We start from the raw sequence: 14,134 nt of genomic DNA, 5'->3' as shown, positions 1-14,134 counted from the left end.
GAGCTGCTGTAGATGACACCGACACATTGCCCTTAGCTCCTAGGCTTACAAAGCAGAAAGAAAAAAACAAACCCTCCACAGGAGGATCAGCTCGGCTTACCTGAAGTTCACACCACGCCACTTCCACCCACGTCTCAGTGTCCAGGCCCTTGTAGACGGTTTTGAAGGATCCCCTCCCCAGCTCGATATCAAACTTTAGGAACCTGCCGTCCAGCGAGGTGGCAACTGCCTTCATATCGGCCTCCTCCTCGGGTTCCTCTTTCTTCGCCTTGCTCTGGTCTCTGGAAGCATCCGACACCTCCTTCCTCTCCGCGTCCTTCCCGGCCTCCTTCTGCCCCTCGGCCCCCGGGGCGCTGCCAGGCCCCGGCGCGGCCTTGGCCTCCCCGGCAGCCTCAGCCCCCGGGGACCCCTTCTCCCGCGGCCCCTGGCCCGCCTTCGCCCTCTCCGCGATGATCCTCCGGGTTTTCGGCAGCAGGATGATTTTCCTCTGATGCTCGGACTCGGGAAGGTCGAAGGCGGGTTCCTCCTGGTCCGAATCCACCACGCTCCGCCGCAGGAACCGCTGATGGACCATTTTGGGATCCCTGGAGCAAGGGGCGCGGGGCGGGGGGGCTGCCGGCACGGCCCCGGCGGCCGCCCCGCTCCCCCCGCCATCGGTATTCATGCCGGTCTCCGCAGCCGGGGGAGCGCCGGGCTCTGCTGCCGCTGCGGACCCGCCGCCTCCTCCTCCTCCTCCTCCGCGCCGAGGTGCCGATCTGGCATCGCCCTCAGTTTCCATCGGGTCGGAGGTGTCGGCGCCCCGGGAAGTCACCGCGGTCCCTTCCCGCGCCGAGCCGCCCCACCGCCACCTGCCAGGGGCAAAGGCAGAGCGCAGCGCCCTGACGCACCGGCGGCTCGGGCCCGGGCCCTGCTCCCCCCACCCCTCAGTCACCGGCACCCCCCGGGGCTCGGCAACGGAGCCGGGCTCCCCAGGCCGAGCCACCGCCCCCTCCCCACACCCGCACCCCGGGCAGCTCAGGTGCGCGGCGAGGCCGCCTCACCTGCGGCGGGGCCGTGCACAAAGGCGCGGCGGGGGTAGGGGGGGAAAAGCCGGCTACTTACGTGCGGAGCGGGGGGCTGCCGCCCTCAGCGCCATGGACGGGGATGGGGAGGGCGGCGGGGAGAAGGGGCGGGTACCGCCCTGCCCCCGCCCGCCTGTGCGCGCCGCGGAACCGGGCACCGAGCGAGCTGGCTAACGGCAACGGAGCCCCGCGGCTCGGCCCCCGCGCGCTGCAGCGCGGCCCGGCCCGCAGCGCCGGCCTCCCCGCTCCCTTCCCGCCGCGCCCCTGTCTGCGGCCGCCAGCCCTGCGGCAACCCCCGGCCCGGCCCGGCCCGGCCCGGCCCCGCGCCTCCGCCCCCGCCCCCGCCCCGCCGCTGTTGTCAATGGGAAGCGCCCCCCCCCCCCCCCGGCCGCCCCCATTTAAGGCACCGGCGCTCAGCGGCCGCCAATGAGGCTGCGGATGGCCCCCACCCCCCCTCCCGCCGCCGCAGACAATGGGAGGGGCCCGGGCCCCCCCCCCCCCCCCCCCAGCCTGGGCCCTCGGGGCGGGCGGGGGCCGGCAGCGGCGGGAGGGCCCCGCGCAGCGCCCGCCTCCGCCGGCAGGGGCGGCCCCACCGGCGCAGGTGCCCCCAGCAACGCACCGCCCCGCGCGCTGCGGGTCCCTGGGCTCGGGAGGTGCCGGCGCCCGGCATCCCGGGGTGTGACCGGTAGGAAGGTGCCTTCGCAGGAGCCATATGCTCTTCCCGCCCGTCGTTTTTTCCCCGAATCCTTCAAATGTAACACACGGACAGGGCCCCTGACGGCACAGCACCCTGCGGGTCGGCGCTGCCGGCTTCCACAGTCCGCCCCACGCCTCTGGGTTTTCCTTTGTTCAGTTTTTTGGGTTTTTTTTCCCCTTCTTCATTCCCAGCAGTTCGGGGGAAGCAGATCTTGGCCTCGCGGTTCGTCGCCGTCCCACCAGGCCGAGGGCGCGTGGCTCTGCGGGCCGGCCACGCTGGACGCTGGCAACCGTGCCTGCCGACCGCTGGACTTTCCCAAGAGGACATTCTGTTTTAAATAGCGTATCTCCGGTGTTTTCATTTTAAAAAACGCAGTTGATGACCCGGTCCATTCAGGGTGATGGATACATTCCATCTTTCAGTGGTTTGTTCTTCGCGGCGTTCAGATGTGTACGACATCCCTAGGACTCGCGGTTGTGGCATGAAACACCGGTTTGCAGGACGTGCAGAAGTACGGAATTACCTGCCGTTTGTGCCGTATGCCGGGCTCTTCGTACTCCACAGAGAGGTTTAGTAAGCAGAAAGCAGTATGGAGTTACCAGAGAAAAGCAGGGAAGGTTGAGAGCTCTGACACCTTCTCCTGGTTATTATATAAACTTGACCCAGAACTCCTCCCAGCTAGAGAAATTCCCACCACCGTGTGGAAAAAAAGGAGAAGATCCAGGTTAATGAGATGACAAAAAGTAGCAGGCAACATTTCACTCAGCAGGGGGACAGAAGAAAATAGGGAATATTCTAGAGTTGACCCACAATCAAGAAAAATATGTAGGAAAAAAAAAGATATTTGGTTCCCCTCCCATTTGCCTTTGGCTGTCAGGCCTTCTTGGTGGAAGGCGAGGATCCCCACACTCACAGCGCAGCGAGACCCATCCTGACAACAGCTTCCTCGCGGCTGGGTGTTTGCTGTGCTGTCCCCTGTGGAGATGGTGCCTGGTGCTCTTCCGGCATCCCTTTGGCTACTGAAAAATTAACACAATTTGTGTGTCACAGACCTCATTGTGACCCACTATCAAGTGCTCTGAATCTGTTTACACTGATGATTTTTTTTAATAGTACTTAAGCAGAAAGAGCTTCTTCGCACTCCTGCTGTTTGACATTTTCTGCGCTACCGTATGTCAGTTCCACGCGCGCCAGACCTCGGCCAGCAGCCTGCCGATACGTGGTGACGTGCAACGTCCAGAGGATCAGGACCAGCACAGCTGGACCGGCGCAGCGCTCTGGCTGCGCCAGGCGTACAGAGCGATGCCATGGAGCGCGAGCGGCCCTGGAACTGCTGCGTGGTCTGACGCAGTGCTCTACGGCAACTCACAACGGGCCTTTCCCAGCAGAACGGTGCTCGCTAGCAGGTAGAATGGTTCTTTAGCCTTGAGTTTCCTCTGCCTGCCTCAATTTACCCAGCACAGAAACACATCACTGATTCTTCTGCTGCCCTGCTTTCAGCTCTGGGCGAGCCAGGGGACAGGCAGACAGACAGGAGTATGCTTTATTACCAAAGGACATAGAAAAAGATAAATGGTTACAGTTTTCCTGATTGTTGGAGCATCACCAGAGCAAGCCTGAAGTAGATTCACCGCCGCGAGCACGCTGGTGTGATGGTGGCACTGCAAATTACAGCGCATTTCAGCAAAAAGGCAGCGAAGGTGCTACCTCAGACACCGCGACCTTAATCAAGCCTTTGGCTTGGAGAACTGCTCTTCGTACACGTGAGAGCCAAACTGCTCGTCCCCATGGATGACGTTCTCTCTCCGTGCAAGAAGCTGAAGGAGCCGCACGTCACTGCTGGAGCGCAGATGGGTATTTCCACTTGACAAGCAGATTAACACTGTTCTGCCTGTGACTCCCCTCGCCGGTTCGCTGACTGATGTCAGGAACAGCCGGCCACTCGCCAGCACAGAGTGAGACAGCTTGTCTGAGTTAATAGCTGGTGTTATTTTTTAAAGGGAGAAAAATAGCTGCTTTCTCCTAACAACAGCCGTTATTTTCTTTCCGTGTTTGTTAGTTTTGAGTGAGGAAGTGAAGTCCGGTTCTCCATCTTAACCACTTGACTTTCAGGTTCTCAGATACTGAGCAATTTTTTATTTGTTTAAAATAAATGCTTGCACAGGACTGCAGAAATATTTATATTGGCCTCCAGTTTTCTGTTAACTTGTTTTTTTCTGTAATTTATAACTTGATTAAAACCAGGTCAAATACCTATTGAGAGCTGCTTCCAGTTGCACCTGGGGTGTGTTCTTACACCTGCGCTCCTGGCCCTAATGCGGACTTTGATAACAATTGCATTGTCTTTAAAAGACTAATAATAATAATTTTAAAGCCCAGTTTCACAATATATTCTCAATTAGGTCATCTGTATTCTGTTCTAACTATTTGTTTATAGATACAATAGTTGAAGTCATCGAGTTAATACCAACCTATCGCAAAAGCTTAAAAAAAAAAGACTCTCTGTGCGTCAAAAGGATGGGTGCTGCTGGCAAACTCACCTAGCAGGTACAGTGCGCGGTGGGCAAGGCGTGCGTTCCCCACCTCAGGACGGGATAAACTCCGTTTATCTCTCTTTCGCCTCAGGGGTGACACTGCTACAACATATCCTTCTAACATGCGTGGCAATCTTAGTCTCAAAAAGTATTCTGTGTTTTTAATTCCTGCAGATTTTGATAGTCGTTTTTACAGCCATAGCATTACCTCTTGGGTTTCTTAAAATAAACGAGCGTAATGGCGCTGCAAAGAAGTTAATGGGCAGTATCTTCATTGCTTTATGGATTTATTGAGGTGTGCTCCCTGCACCCCTGCCCAGGAAGCAGCTCTGTCCCAGGGAGCTGAGTCAGCAAAGCGACAGCACGCAGTTATTTTGCATTTCTGTATGATTTGTATGGAGCATCGCCTCTCCACGCCAACTGATGATGGTGAGGTGTATTTTTTAGACAGGCAGGCCATCACCTTTCCCACCCCAAATCTGACCAATGATTAATAGTTGGTTTTGAATTACTGGGTAATTGAAAAGTTTGTATTTAATTATTTATCTGCTTTTGTTTGCCAGGAAATGGTGGCTTTGAGCCTGCAATAAACTTGAGCTATGCAGTTTCCCAATGCTTCTGTGCAGCCATGAGGATTGCAAGAGTTCAAACAGCACATTGGTATCTTTTAAAACCTGTCTCCCTCTTCTTGGGCCATTTCCTAGATATTAGGAAATTTTTTTTCATGCTGAGGGTGGTGGAGCACTGGCCCAGGCTGCCCAGAGGTGGTTGATGCCCCATCCCTGGAAACATTCCAGGGCCAGGTTGGCCGGGGCTCTGAGCAACCTGATCTGGTTGGAGATGTCCCTGCTCCTTGCAGGGGGTTGGACTGGATGGGCTTTGAAGGTCCCTTCCCACCCAAACCAGTCTGGGATTCTATGATTCTATTTTACAATCCCTGTAGTACCTTTATAATGAAAACAAAATAGATGGATAGAGCAAAGTAAGGATTAGAGCAAAATAAGGAACAAAGCAAAACAGACCAACTCAATGAGTCAAATGTGGCACGTCATAGCAGTTAGGACGTTCCAAACTGTTAATGTTTATGTTGAGCAAGTGACTAAGCTTTGTATTTTTTTTTAGCATGTAGCTGTATTTTATCAAAGAGCCCATCTAACATATTGTGTTGCAAAACAGGCAGGTTTAAGATATATCGGCCATGCCATCCTAACATAAAGCATAAGTTCTTCTAAGTTTAATAGAGTATCTGCCAATTTCATTTCTCTACGCAATGCTGCTTGTTGTACTTAGCTCTTTGATCCTGTTCTTTTTTATGAATTGAAGAAGTGACGAGCATATAACCTGAGCACAAAAACCTCCCTTCATGCAGCGAGCGTTCAAGTGACTAGGTTCATTTTCCAAACAAGAACCAGTGGTGTGGTATAAGGAACACGTCCATTCGTCTGACTGTTTCTAGCGACCCTGAACACACTGCTACGGTCAAGAGTCAAAAGTCAGAAGTATGTCTACTATGGCATTAACTTGAACTAAAAACAACGTGCACAAAGGTAAACCGCGTAAGTAAGTGATAAAGAGACTGTGTCACACACGGATGAAAACAAAACACCTGACGAGTCAACACCTATGCTCCAAACAGCCTTCGTCCTCCACCCTCTCCATGAGGAGTCTCCTATTATCACACTGGCACTTAATTTTTAAGTACTTTTCAGTAAATGGCGTACACTGTTGGCTTCCTAAGAGGTGTCACCACACAGACACCCGGAGCTCCAAGCCCGTTAAAGGAGACACAAGAAGGACAAGGAGCTTTCCACATTCCTAAGGTGACTGAGGTACACGGCGTGTGGCCTTCCAGTCCTGACTGGCCTGCTGGAATGCTAGGGGATCTGGATAAGAGAGGTCTATCGATGGAAACAACGCACGGACAAGGAGAGTGGGCCATACAGGAGAGGGAGCCATGTGCACTATGCGCGTCATCACGTACAGTCATGTGTAGTTGCTTGATACAGTCTTGCTCTTCTCTCTGCTAGCTCCGCTGCAAGCATCTGAAAAAGTCACCTGAAGTGGCAATGTTCTTCTGGGCAGAATTAGTTGCACTGCTTTTTTTCTTGTAATAAGTACTACCAGACAGGTGCTGAGCACTAGCCACTGGTACATGTGTGTTGCAGAGTTAGAGCCAACCTGGGACTGCTTTTAGAGCTCCTTACAGAATTTTGCTCTTTCCCTCATCCTTTGTAAAATGCCACACCAGAAGAACATTAATACACTACCAGTTTTCAGTACTTGATAAATATGTATGGTACATTGCTATGTTAAATATTTCCTTCTCATCTGTCAGCCCAACACAACAAAAAATAATTTGGGCAATACCATGGTGAGAAGAAGCTGCACCGTTACTGCTTCCAGTTCTTAAGAGGAAGCCAGAAACATCATTGACTCTCCTAAGCCGCCCACCCAGGAAGACACCTAAGACCGCGGACAACAGATTTCAGGACAGAGTCCTCCCTTCTTTTTTCTTTTTTCCTCTCTTCCCTGACAGCAGCAGAGAGACTGCATGTGAAACCTTTATTTCTCCTAACTCTACTTCAACAAGTAGTCGTCCTGAATTAGAAAGGATTTAGGAAGAATCATGGAGACCTGTTAGTTACAACATACCTACACAAATAAAAGCGACAGATCTCACTTTGGGTACCAAAGTCCAAGGTCTGAAGTTCAGATTCAGATGTTAAAATTAAGTATCCCCAAAACACCACATGGCATCTATCTGACAATATTATTTGTTCGATAATTCAGAATAAAGTGTTAGGTAAACATTCAAAATTAGGACTCAGTAAGATTTGTAGAGCAATGGATTTATAGTTTAGATGATAACCGAGACAAATTGGTGTAATATCCTGAATTTCCCGATAGGCTCTGAGCACAAGTGTTTTGTCTGAGCACATAATCAGCCAAGGTTCACAGTTCTGGTTTTACTGACCTGACTATCTGCTGATTTAAATGAAGGCAGGACCAGAATGTGATATAGTCATTTCCCTGTTTAACTGTCCAACTGCTCACTGTTCGCACGCTTGTTGAGGAAAAGCACACACTAAAACAAGTGTGAGGTCTTTCACCCAGATAAGTGTACACATTCCCAAAATTCTGCAAGGGAAGATAAAATTAAAAATTTGAAACATTGTTTTAAATTTGAAAAATACACCAAACATGACATAATTCTACCCAGGTCTCATCCTGTATATCACAAATACCGAGATCTTAAGCCTGTATTTTAACTTTTTCTTTAAAAAATTAAAACACCATATATTTTATTGCTTTCCAGAGGAGAAGGGATGATTACCAAATTCATTAGCTGCTAGGAATCAGCGTCTTGTTTGTTAGCACTTATGGTACGCTTTTGGCTTTACTTCTTTTGTAGGGATTTGGTCCATTTTCAAGGTACACCAGCAACTGGTTGTGTAATCGAACAGTAAGTTTGCGGAACGATGTATGCGATAGCCCAGATCACTAAGCTCCACCAAGTGGCACAAGAGAGAAGGTGTTACCATAACGGCCGTGCGTTGGAATGGTGTCAAAGGCAATTGCCATCTCCCTTCAGCCTGCTGTAATTAAGCATGCAACCCCCTTTATCCTCTGACCCACGCCTGGAAGATGAGCAGGGCATTGGGGGAAAGCTGCCCTGCAACGTCATTGTTATTGGTACAATATCCAGCTGGTGGTCCTGCCGTACAGGTTTACTCCTCCATCCCGCGGGTGATGAGGTGTCCCGTGCCCGCGTAACTATTTGCAGAGCCGCTGCCTCTACAACCGTACACATCGGGGACACAAACAGCTGGCGTTACTCATTTCTATCAGGCAGGACATGGGCGGTGTTACCGGCACAGAAAACAAAGCTGGCTCCTGCCCTGAGAGGTTTCCAGACACTAAACTGACCCGTATCCCTCTAAGAAAACACAAGGAAAAGTAGACAGCATGCAAGAGACGCTAACAAAGACAACAGCGTACCACAAGCGCTAACCAACAGTCTGGGTCCTCAAGGGAGGAACGCCTTCAGAAGCCTTGCTCTGTCCCACGAGTTCAGATTGCCTTCTCCACTCTGGTTTTACTAGACAGGTCTTAAGTTGTGATTAGGCTGACTCCAAAAGCTTCACTGCTTTTCCTGACTGTATCAGCTGATGTGATAAAGGCTATCATCTTCCCTCAGAAAAAAAAGCCAAACCGTCATTGCACAGAACTCCAGGGTGTTACATTCAGGTTCATTTAACAACATGTTTAGTACCAATCCTAAGATGGTGTTTTCCCCTCTCAGTGAATCGTTCAGAACTGCAGCGCTCCCCCAGAGCAGAATTCCCCGCGTTCTGGAGGTGCCAGACAGAAAGACAGATCTCTCTGTTCTCATTGCGGCATGTGAAAAGATTGAGGCTGAGCATATGAACTATGGGAAAGCTCCCAGTACCCTGTGACATGTCACATGGTGACATTAATAATAGAAGTCTGTGAAAACTGCTCAGAATACTCTTAACACTAGTGCTTTTTCTTCTTCACCGGGATGGAGTGCACCGTCAGCAAGTTTTCCAGTGACACCAAGTTGTGTGGTGCGGTCGACAGCTGGAAGGGAGGGATGCCATCTAGAGGGACCTTGACAGGCTGAAGAGGTGGGCCCGTGCCAACCTCATGAAGTTCAACGAGGCCAAGTGCAAGGTCCCGCACGTGGGTTGGGGCAATCCCAGGCACAAATCCAGGCTGGGAGGAGAATGGATTGAGAGCAGCCCTGAGGAGAGGGTCTTCAGTGCGCTGGTGGGCAAGAAGCTCAGCATAACTGGTAATTTGTGCTTGCAGCCCAGAAAGCTGACCACAATCTGGGCTGCATCAAAAGCAGCGTGGCCAGCGGGGCAAGGGAGGGGATTCTGCCCCTCTACTCCACTCTGGTGAGACCCCACCTGCAGTACTGCATCCAGCTCTGGAGCCCACAACAGAAGAAGGACATGGACCAGTTGGAGAGGGTCCAGAGGAGGGCCACGAAGATGATGAGAGGGCTGGAGCACCTCTCCTGTGAGGACAGGCTGAGAGAGCTGGGGCTGTCCAGTCTGGAGAAGAGAAGATCTCCCGGGAGACCTTAGAGCGGCCTGCCAGTGCCTCTAAAGGGGGCTGCAGGAAAGATGGGGACAGAGTCTTTAGCAGGGCCTGTTGTGATAAGACAAGGGGTAATGGTTTTAAAATAGAAGGAAGCAGATTCAGACTGGATATAAGGAAAAAAAAATTTACACCGAGAGTGGTGGAGCACTGGCCCAGGTTGCCCAGAGAGGCAGTGGATGCCCCATCCCTGGAACCATTCCAGGCCAGGTTGGACGGGGCTCTGAGCAACCTCATCTGGTTGGAGATGTCCCTGCTTCTTGCAGGCGGGTTGGACTGGATGGGCTTTAATGGTCCCTTCCAACCCAAAATGGTCTATGTTTCTATGATTCTTCTTTTTTTTTTTTGAAGGGGACCATTACATTTTATAGAACATGTTTTAAATTCTGAATTTAGCATGGCAAATGAGTCAGACAGACCTTCAGTGTGCCCAGGGCATAGAGGCAGAGAGCACACTGGGAGAATAAAAGCAGTAGCTTTGGTTTACCATGCAATTCCCCAGGTGATTGAGTTGGTGCGATGGAGAGTGTGGCAGCAGAAAGAGGGAGATGATGAAGCTGCCACTGCAACCGTCAGGGTTCTCAGGATGCTGGCTGATAATCACATCAGTCAGGGACTGTTTGGATGGCAGCTGCCCTCAAGCTAGGGAGGGAAGGAAGGAAAAACCGCGGGGAAAAAAAACCCCAAACAACAAAAACCCAACCACAAAACAAAACAAAGGGAAAGGTGAACAAAAAGCACAGGAAAAAAAATAGGTAATACCATCTTAAAGTATTAGGGTTAGGAACTACCAATACCAGATTTGAATGTCTCATTTGAGCAGAGAATCCCATAAACAGCTCCACTCTTTTCTAAAGATGTCTCTGCTCAGGAAGCAGGTCTTTGTCATCAGCAAAAAAAACATTAGAAACCTGTTAGAAACCACCCTCAAGAGATCTGATGCTTGGGGATTTTTAAAGGAGTTTATATGAGCTGTTGAGACTTGTATACAGCACTTGTATAACATGAGCAAACCAAAAGGCAGAAAGCCTGTGGATGAGAATGCGATAACCTGAAGGAACTCCATTAGCTGTCCTCCTCTCTGGGTGGCACTCTGTTGAATCTTGCCATAAGCCAAAGTTCTCTTCTGGGTTGGGCTAACTAAACCTTTTTTTTCCACACATATTTCAATTCTTACTCCATCTAACATCTTATCAAACAAAACATGGTCGTCTTTGTTTATCAGTCTCTTATTAGTCAGACCAGAATGACTAAAGCTCAGTTAAACGCTGCGAGCTATCTAAAAATAATGTTAGATTTTCATCTTTGCCCAAGACGATTTTAAGCATTTTTCTCCCTCTCACACATTACTTGGCTAAGTAACATCAGGACTGACATTAAAAGAACTTCCCCAGCACAGAGGAAAAGCTATTACTGTGTTCCCAAGGTTTAAAGATGAATGCTTTTTAATATAAAAGTTTCCTAGCAACATATGTTCGTAGCCTAGAATGTATTCCAAAGCAGGTGATGCTGTCAGTATTGTCTCTGACCTTCTGTTTGAACTAGTCGCTGAGCTCTGTTCCCGTCCTCACCTTCACAGCCCATGGCAGCACACAACAGCAGTTGTCTTTTCCTAGGTTCAGCTTCTCACCGTCTCCCACTTTGGTCTTACACGTGAAAACGTCTACCCACCTTTGTCTAGCAATGTGTATTTTCTGCCTTTCTCCGTCGTGCTGTGGAAGCATCTCCTTTTCTCTCACTGAATAGCAGTCTCCTGAATATTTCTGGATCTCACATTACTTTGACTGTATGCTCTCCAAACTAGGGATCTATTTTCTCTCTGTTTGTAAAGCTGCCGATGGCTTAAGGATGCTCCCAGACCAGTGCCGTCACTCATCCAACTGCAGCACCATGTTTTCCAGTGTTCTTTATGGCCAGCAAGAGCACCTTCCAAACAGGAGCTATGTCCTGTGGAGAGAGACATAAAGACAGAAAAAGTCTTGTCAAACCAGATTTTTAATATGCTTGGGGAAGCAGTAAAGGAAAAGAAGATGGGACCGACGGAATTTCCTAGGACAGAATTTCCTCGTGACCCTGAAATGACAGGGAAATTGGTCACGGCCAAGGTTGAGCCAAAAAGAAAAAAGGTATCGGCTACACCTCTGTTTTTCACTCTTTAGCCACCTTATGAGAGAGCAGATGTGTGTACTCTGGCTTGTGTTGCTGTGTGACACCAGATCTTCACACGTGATCCTGTAGCTCCTTTGAAAGGGCAGCATGAGTGAAAGGGTTGTGCCGGATCACTGAATCTTGAGGAAAATCTTTTGATGTGTGGGTGCAGAGATGAAGGTCCATGACAAATGGTTCTTCTCCTTCCCAGGAGCAGCCCCCATCTGGACCCTCTCCATCTCAGGCGATTCCCCTGTCACGAGCAGGGCTCTCTAAGTGCTGAGAGAAACAACAGGGGAGGGCACAGGAAAGGAGAGGTGATTCTGGGGAATTAGTTATGGTTAAGAGATGTCGTGGTTTAACCTCAGCCAGCAATTGAGTACCATGCAGCCGCTCGCTCCCCCTCCCCAGGGGATGAGGGAGAGATAATAATTATATATACATATAAATAATGATGATAATAATAATATATAGGGATAATAAAATGTACAAAACAAACTATGCACAATCTCTCACTATCCGATGACCCAATGGCCGATACAGTGCGTCCCAAGCAGCGACAATGGAATGAAAACTGAAAATGATCACGGAATGATCCTGAACAGTGAGAGAAAGAGCGAGAGAGAGGCCACCAGCCAACCCCCACTTAGGTACTAAGCATGATGTCTACAGCATGGAATAGTCTCTCTGGCCAATTTGGGTCAGCTGTACTGGCTATACCTCTCCCAGCTTCCTGCACCTGCACGTTAGTGAAACCTGGGAAGCTGGAAAGTGTCCTTGGTCTCTTTAGCAACAACCAATAACATCAGTGTATTATTAACATTTTTCACATGCCAAATCCCATACTAAATCCAAAACACAGCAGCTATTGGGAAGAATATTAATCCATCCCAGCCGAAACCAGGAGAAGAGGGAAAAAATCCCACCCCTGACTATTTCTTGGAGAAATCAGGCCCACACGCCTGGATTGTAAAGTGCAGACAGACTACTGTCTCCCTGGCAACCTGAAAAAGTGCTACAAAGAAAAGTAGCATGTGCTGATCCTCCACTGTGACCAGGGGATGCCAGCAGAATGAGATGTTTAGGCACTGAATGGAGAAATTACAGAGCCTGCGAAAGAGGGGACTGCGCCTCACTCACACCTTGGTGCAGCCGATCCTCAGCAACTGGAGGGTGGACAACTGGAGCTTAAGATGGAAGTCCAGTCTTCACTGCCCTCCACAGCTCCCAGGAAGACTTGAGGACGTGGGGCATTAAGAACTGTGCAATGTGGAAAAGCCAAATAGCCCAGATCCCGAAGGGAAATCAGCTTGTTCTAAGCATGCTAAGCACTTGCATGGCTCAGAGGGACAGGAGGGCAGTGAGGTTTGGGACAGCTCCTTGCCAAGCCAGTCTTTTCCAGCAGTTGCTTATACAGGAAAAAATATTAGAAAATGGTGCAGTTTGCTCTTTGCTTGGGTGTAATCCCATTTAATAGCTATGAGAAACCTCTAACTACAAGGCTAAACCAGGAGGCAGACGGCTAGCAAACACTCTCCAGAGCAGTGTACAGGAGTATCTGAGCTCTTGTAGGATCCCTTTCTCACTTGTTTACTGTAAAAACACACCAGTGAAGTGAAAACACAAAGTTACGCAAAAGCAGCTGAGATGGGACAGTCAGTGTTTTTGTAATACAGGATTTGCTTTAATAGCGAATCATAGAATGGTTTGGGTGGGAAGGGACCTTTCAAGCCCATCCAGGCCAACCCCCTGCAAGGAGCAGGGACATCTCCAACCAGATCAGGTTGCTCAGAGCCCCGGCCAACCTGGCCTGGAATGTTTCCAGGGATGGGGCATCCACCACCTCTCTGGGCAACCTGGGCCTGTGTGCCACCACCCTCAGAGTAAAAAAATTTTTCTTTATATTCAGTCTGAATCTGCCTCCTTCTATGATTCTATTTTAAAACCATTACCTCTCGCCTTATCACAAAAGGCCCATACTGAAGAGTTTCTCCATGTCTTTCCTGTAGCCCTCTTTAGGTACTGGAAGGCCACTCTCAGGTCTCCCCAGAGCCTTCTCTTCTCCAGGCTGAACAGCCCCAATACATCCCTCATCAGAAGGCCACAAGACTGAGTTATAGTCTATGCTTTAAAGAATATTACTCTCAGTTTACTCGGTTACTTCCTGCATTGAGAAATTAATCTGTAATGTCACAGAATACCTCTCAATTCCTTCATTTCCCCAGAAGAACTGCAGTAGCCCATCCATTAAATGAAGGTGCCCAGTGTTAACACAGCCAGCCGTGTTTCCTCCGTGTTCTGCTAGGTGCTGCAGAGAACGCGAAACTGGACGTTAATCACTGGGCATACAGACCACTTCACAGGAGGCTGAACAGGCTTCGGAGTTGCCCTAGGACAGGTAGAAAACCTTCTTTGGGTTTGTCTACTAACCTGTTATAGGAGCTATAAAAGAGATGGAATGTACTCTATACATTAATCTGCTTTCGTTAGCAGCCACCGCAATCATCCTCATTCGTAGTTTATGGTATCTCATTGTGGAGGAGTCAAAATTGCCTAGAAAAATTCCA

General features: G+C 49.8%; 1 protein-coding gene across 1 annotated transcript in view; it reads right to left on the bottom strand.

Moving 5' to 3' along the window:
• The window catches only part of WNK2 (WNK lysine deficient protein kinase 2), a 102,356-nt gene extending 101,128 nt beyond the window's left edge, over positions 1–1,228 (bottom strand). The window contains exons 1-2 of the mRNA XM_086755411.1: positions 1,102–1,228; positions 101–848 (exon numbers count right to left, since the gene is read on the bottom strand). Coding sequence (XP_086611537.1) covers positions 101–778 — 678 coding nt within the window. The 5' untranslated portion in view covers positions 779–848; positions 1,102–1,228. The remainder of the gene's footprint in view (positions 1–100; positions 849–1,101) is intronic.
• Positions 1,229–14,134: the final 12,906 nt, after the last annotated feature.

This window comes from Chlamydotis macqueenii, chromosome 10 (genome assembly GCF_036417535.1).
Source record: "Chlamydotis macqueenii isolate bChlMac1 chromosome 10, bChlMac1.mat, whole genome shotgun sequence".
In the NCBI taxonomy this organism is placed as follows: Eukaryota; Metazoa; Chordata; class Aves; order Otidiformes; family Otididae; genus Chlamydotis; species Chlamydotis macqueenii.
Note: the sequence above shows the minus strand (reverse complement) of the source record. Positions and strands in the feature narration are given on the sequence as shown.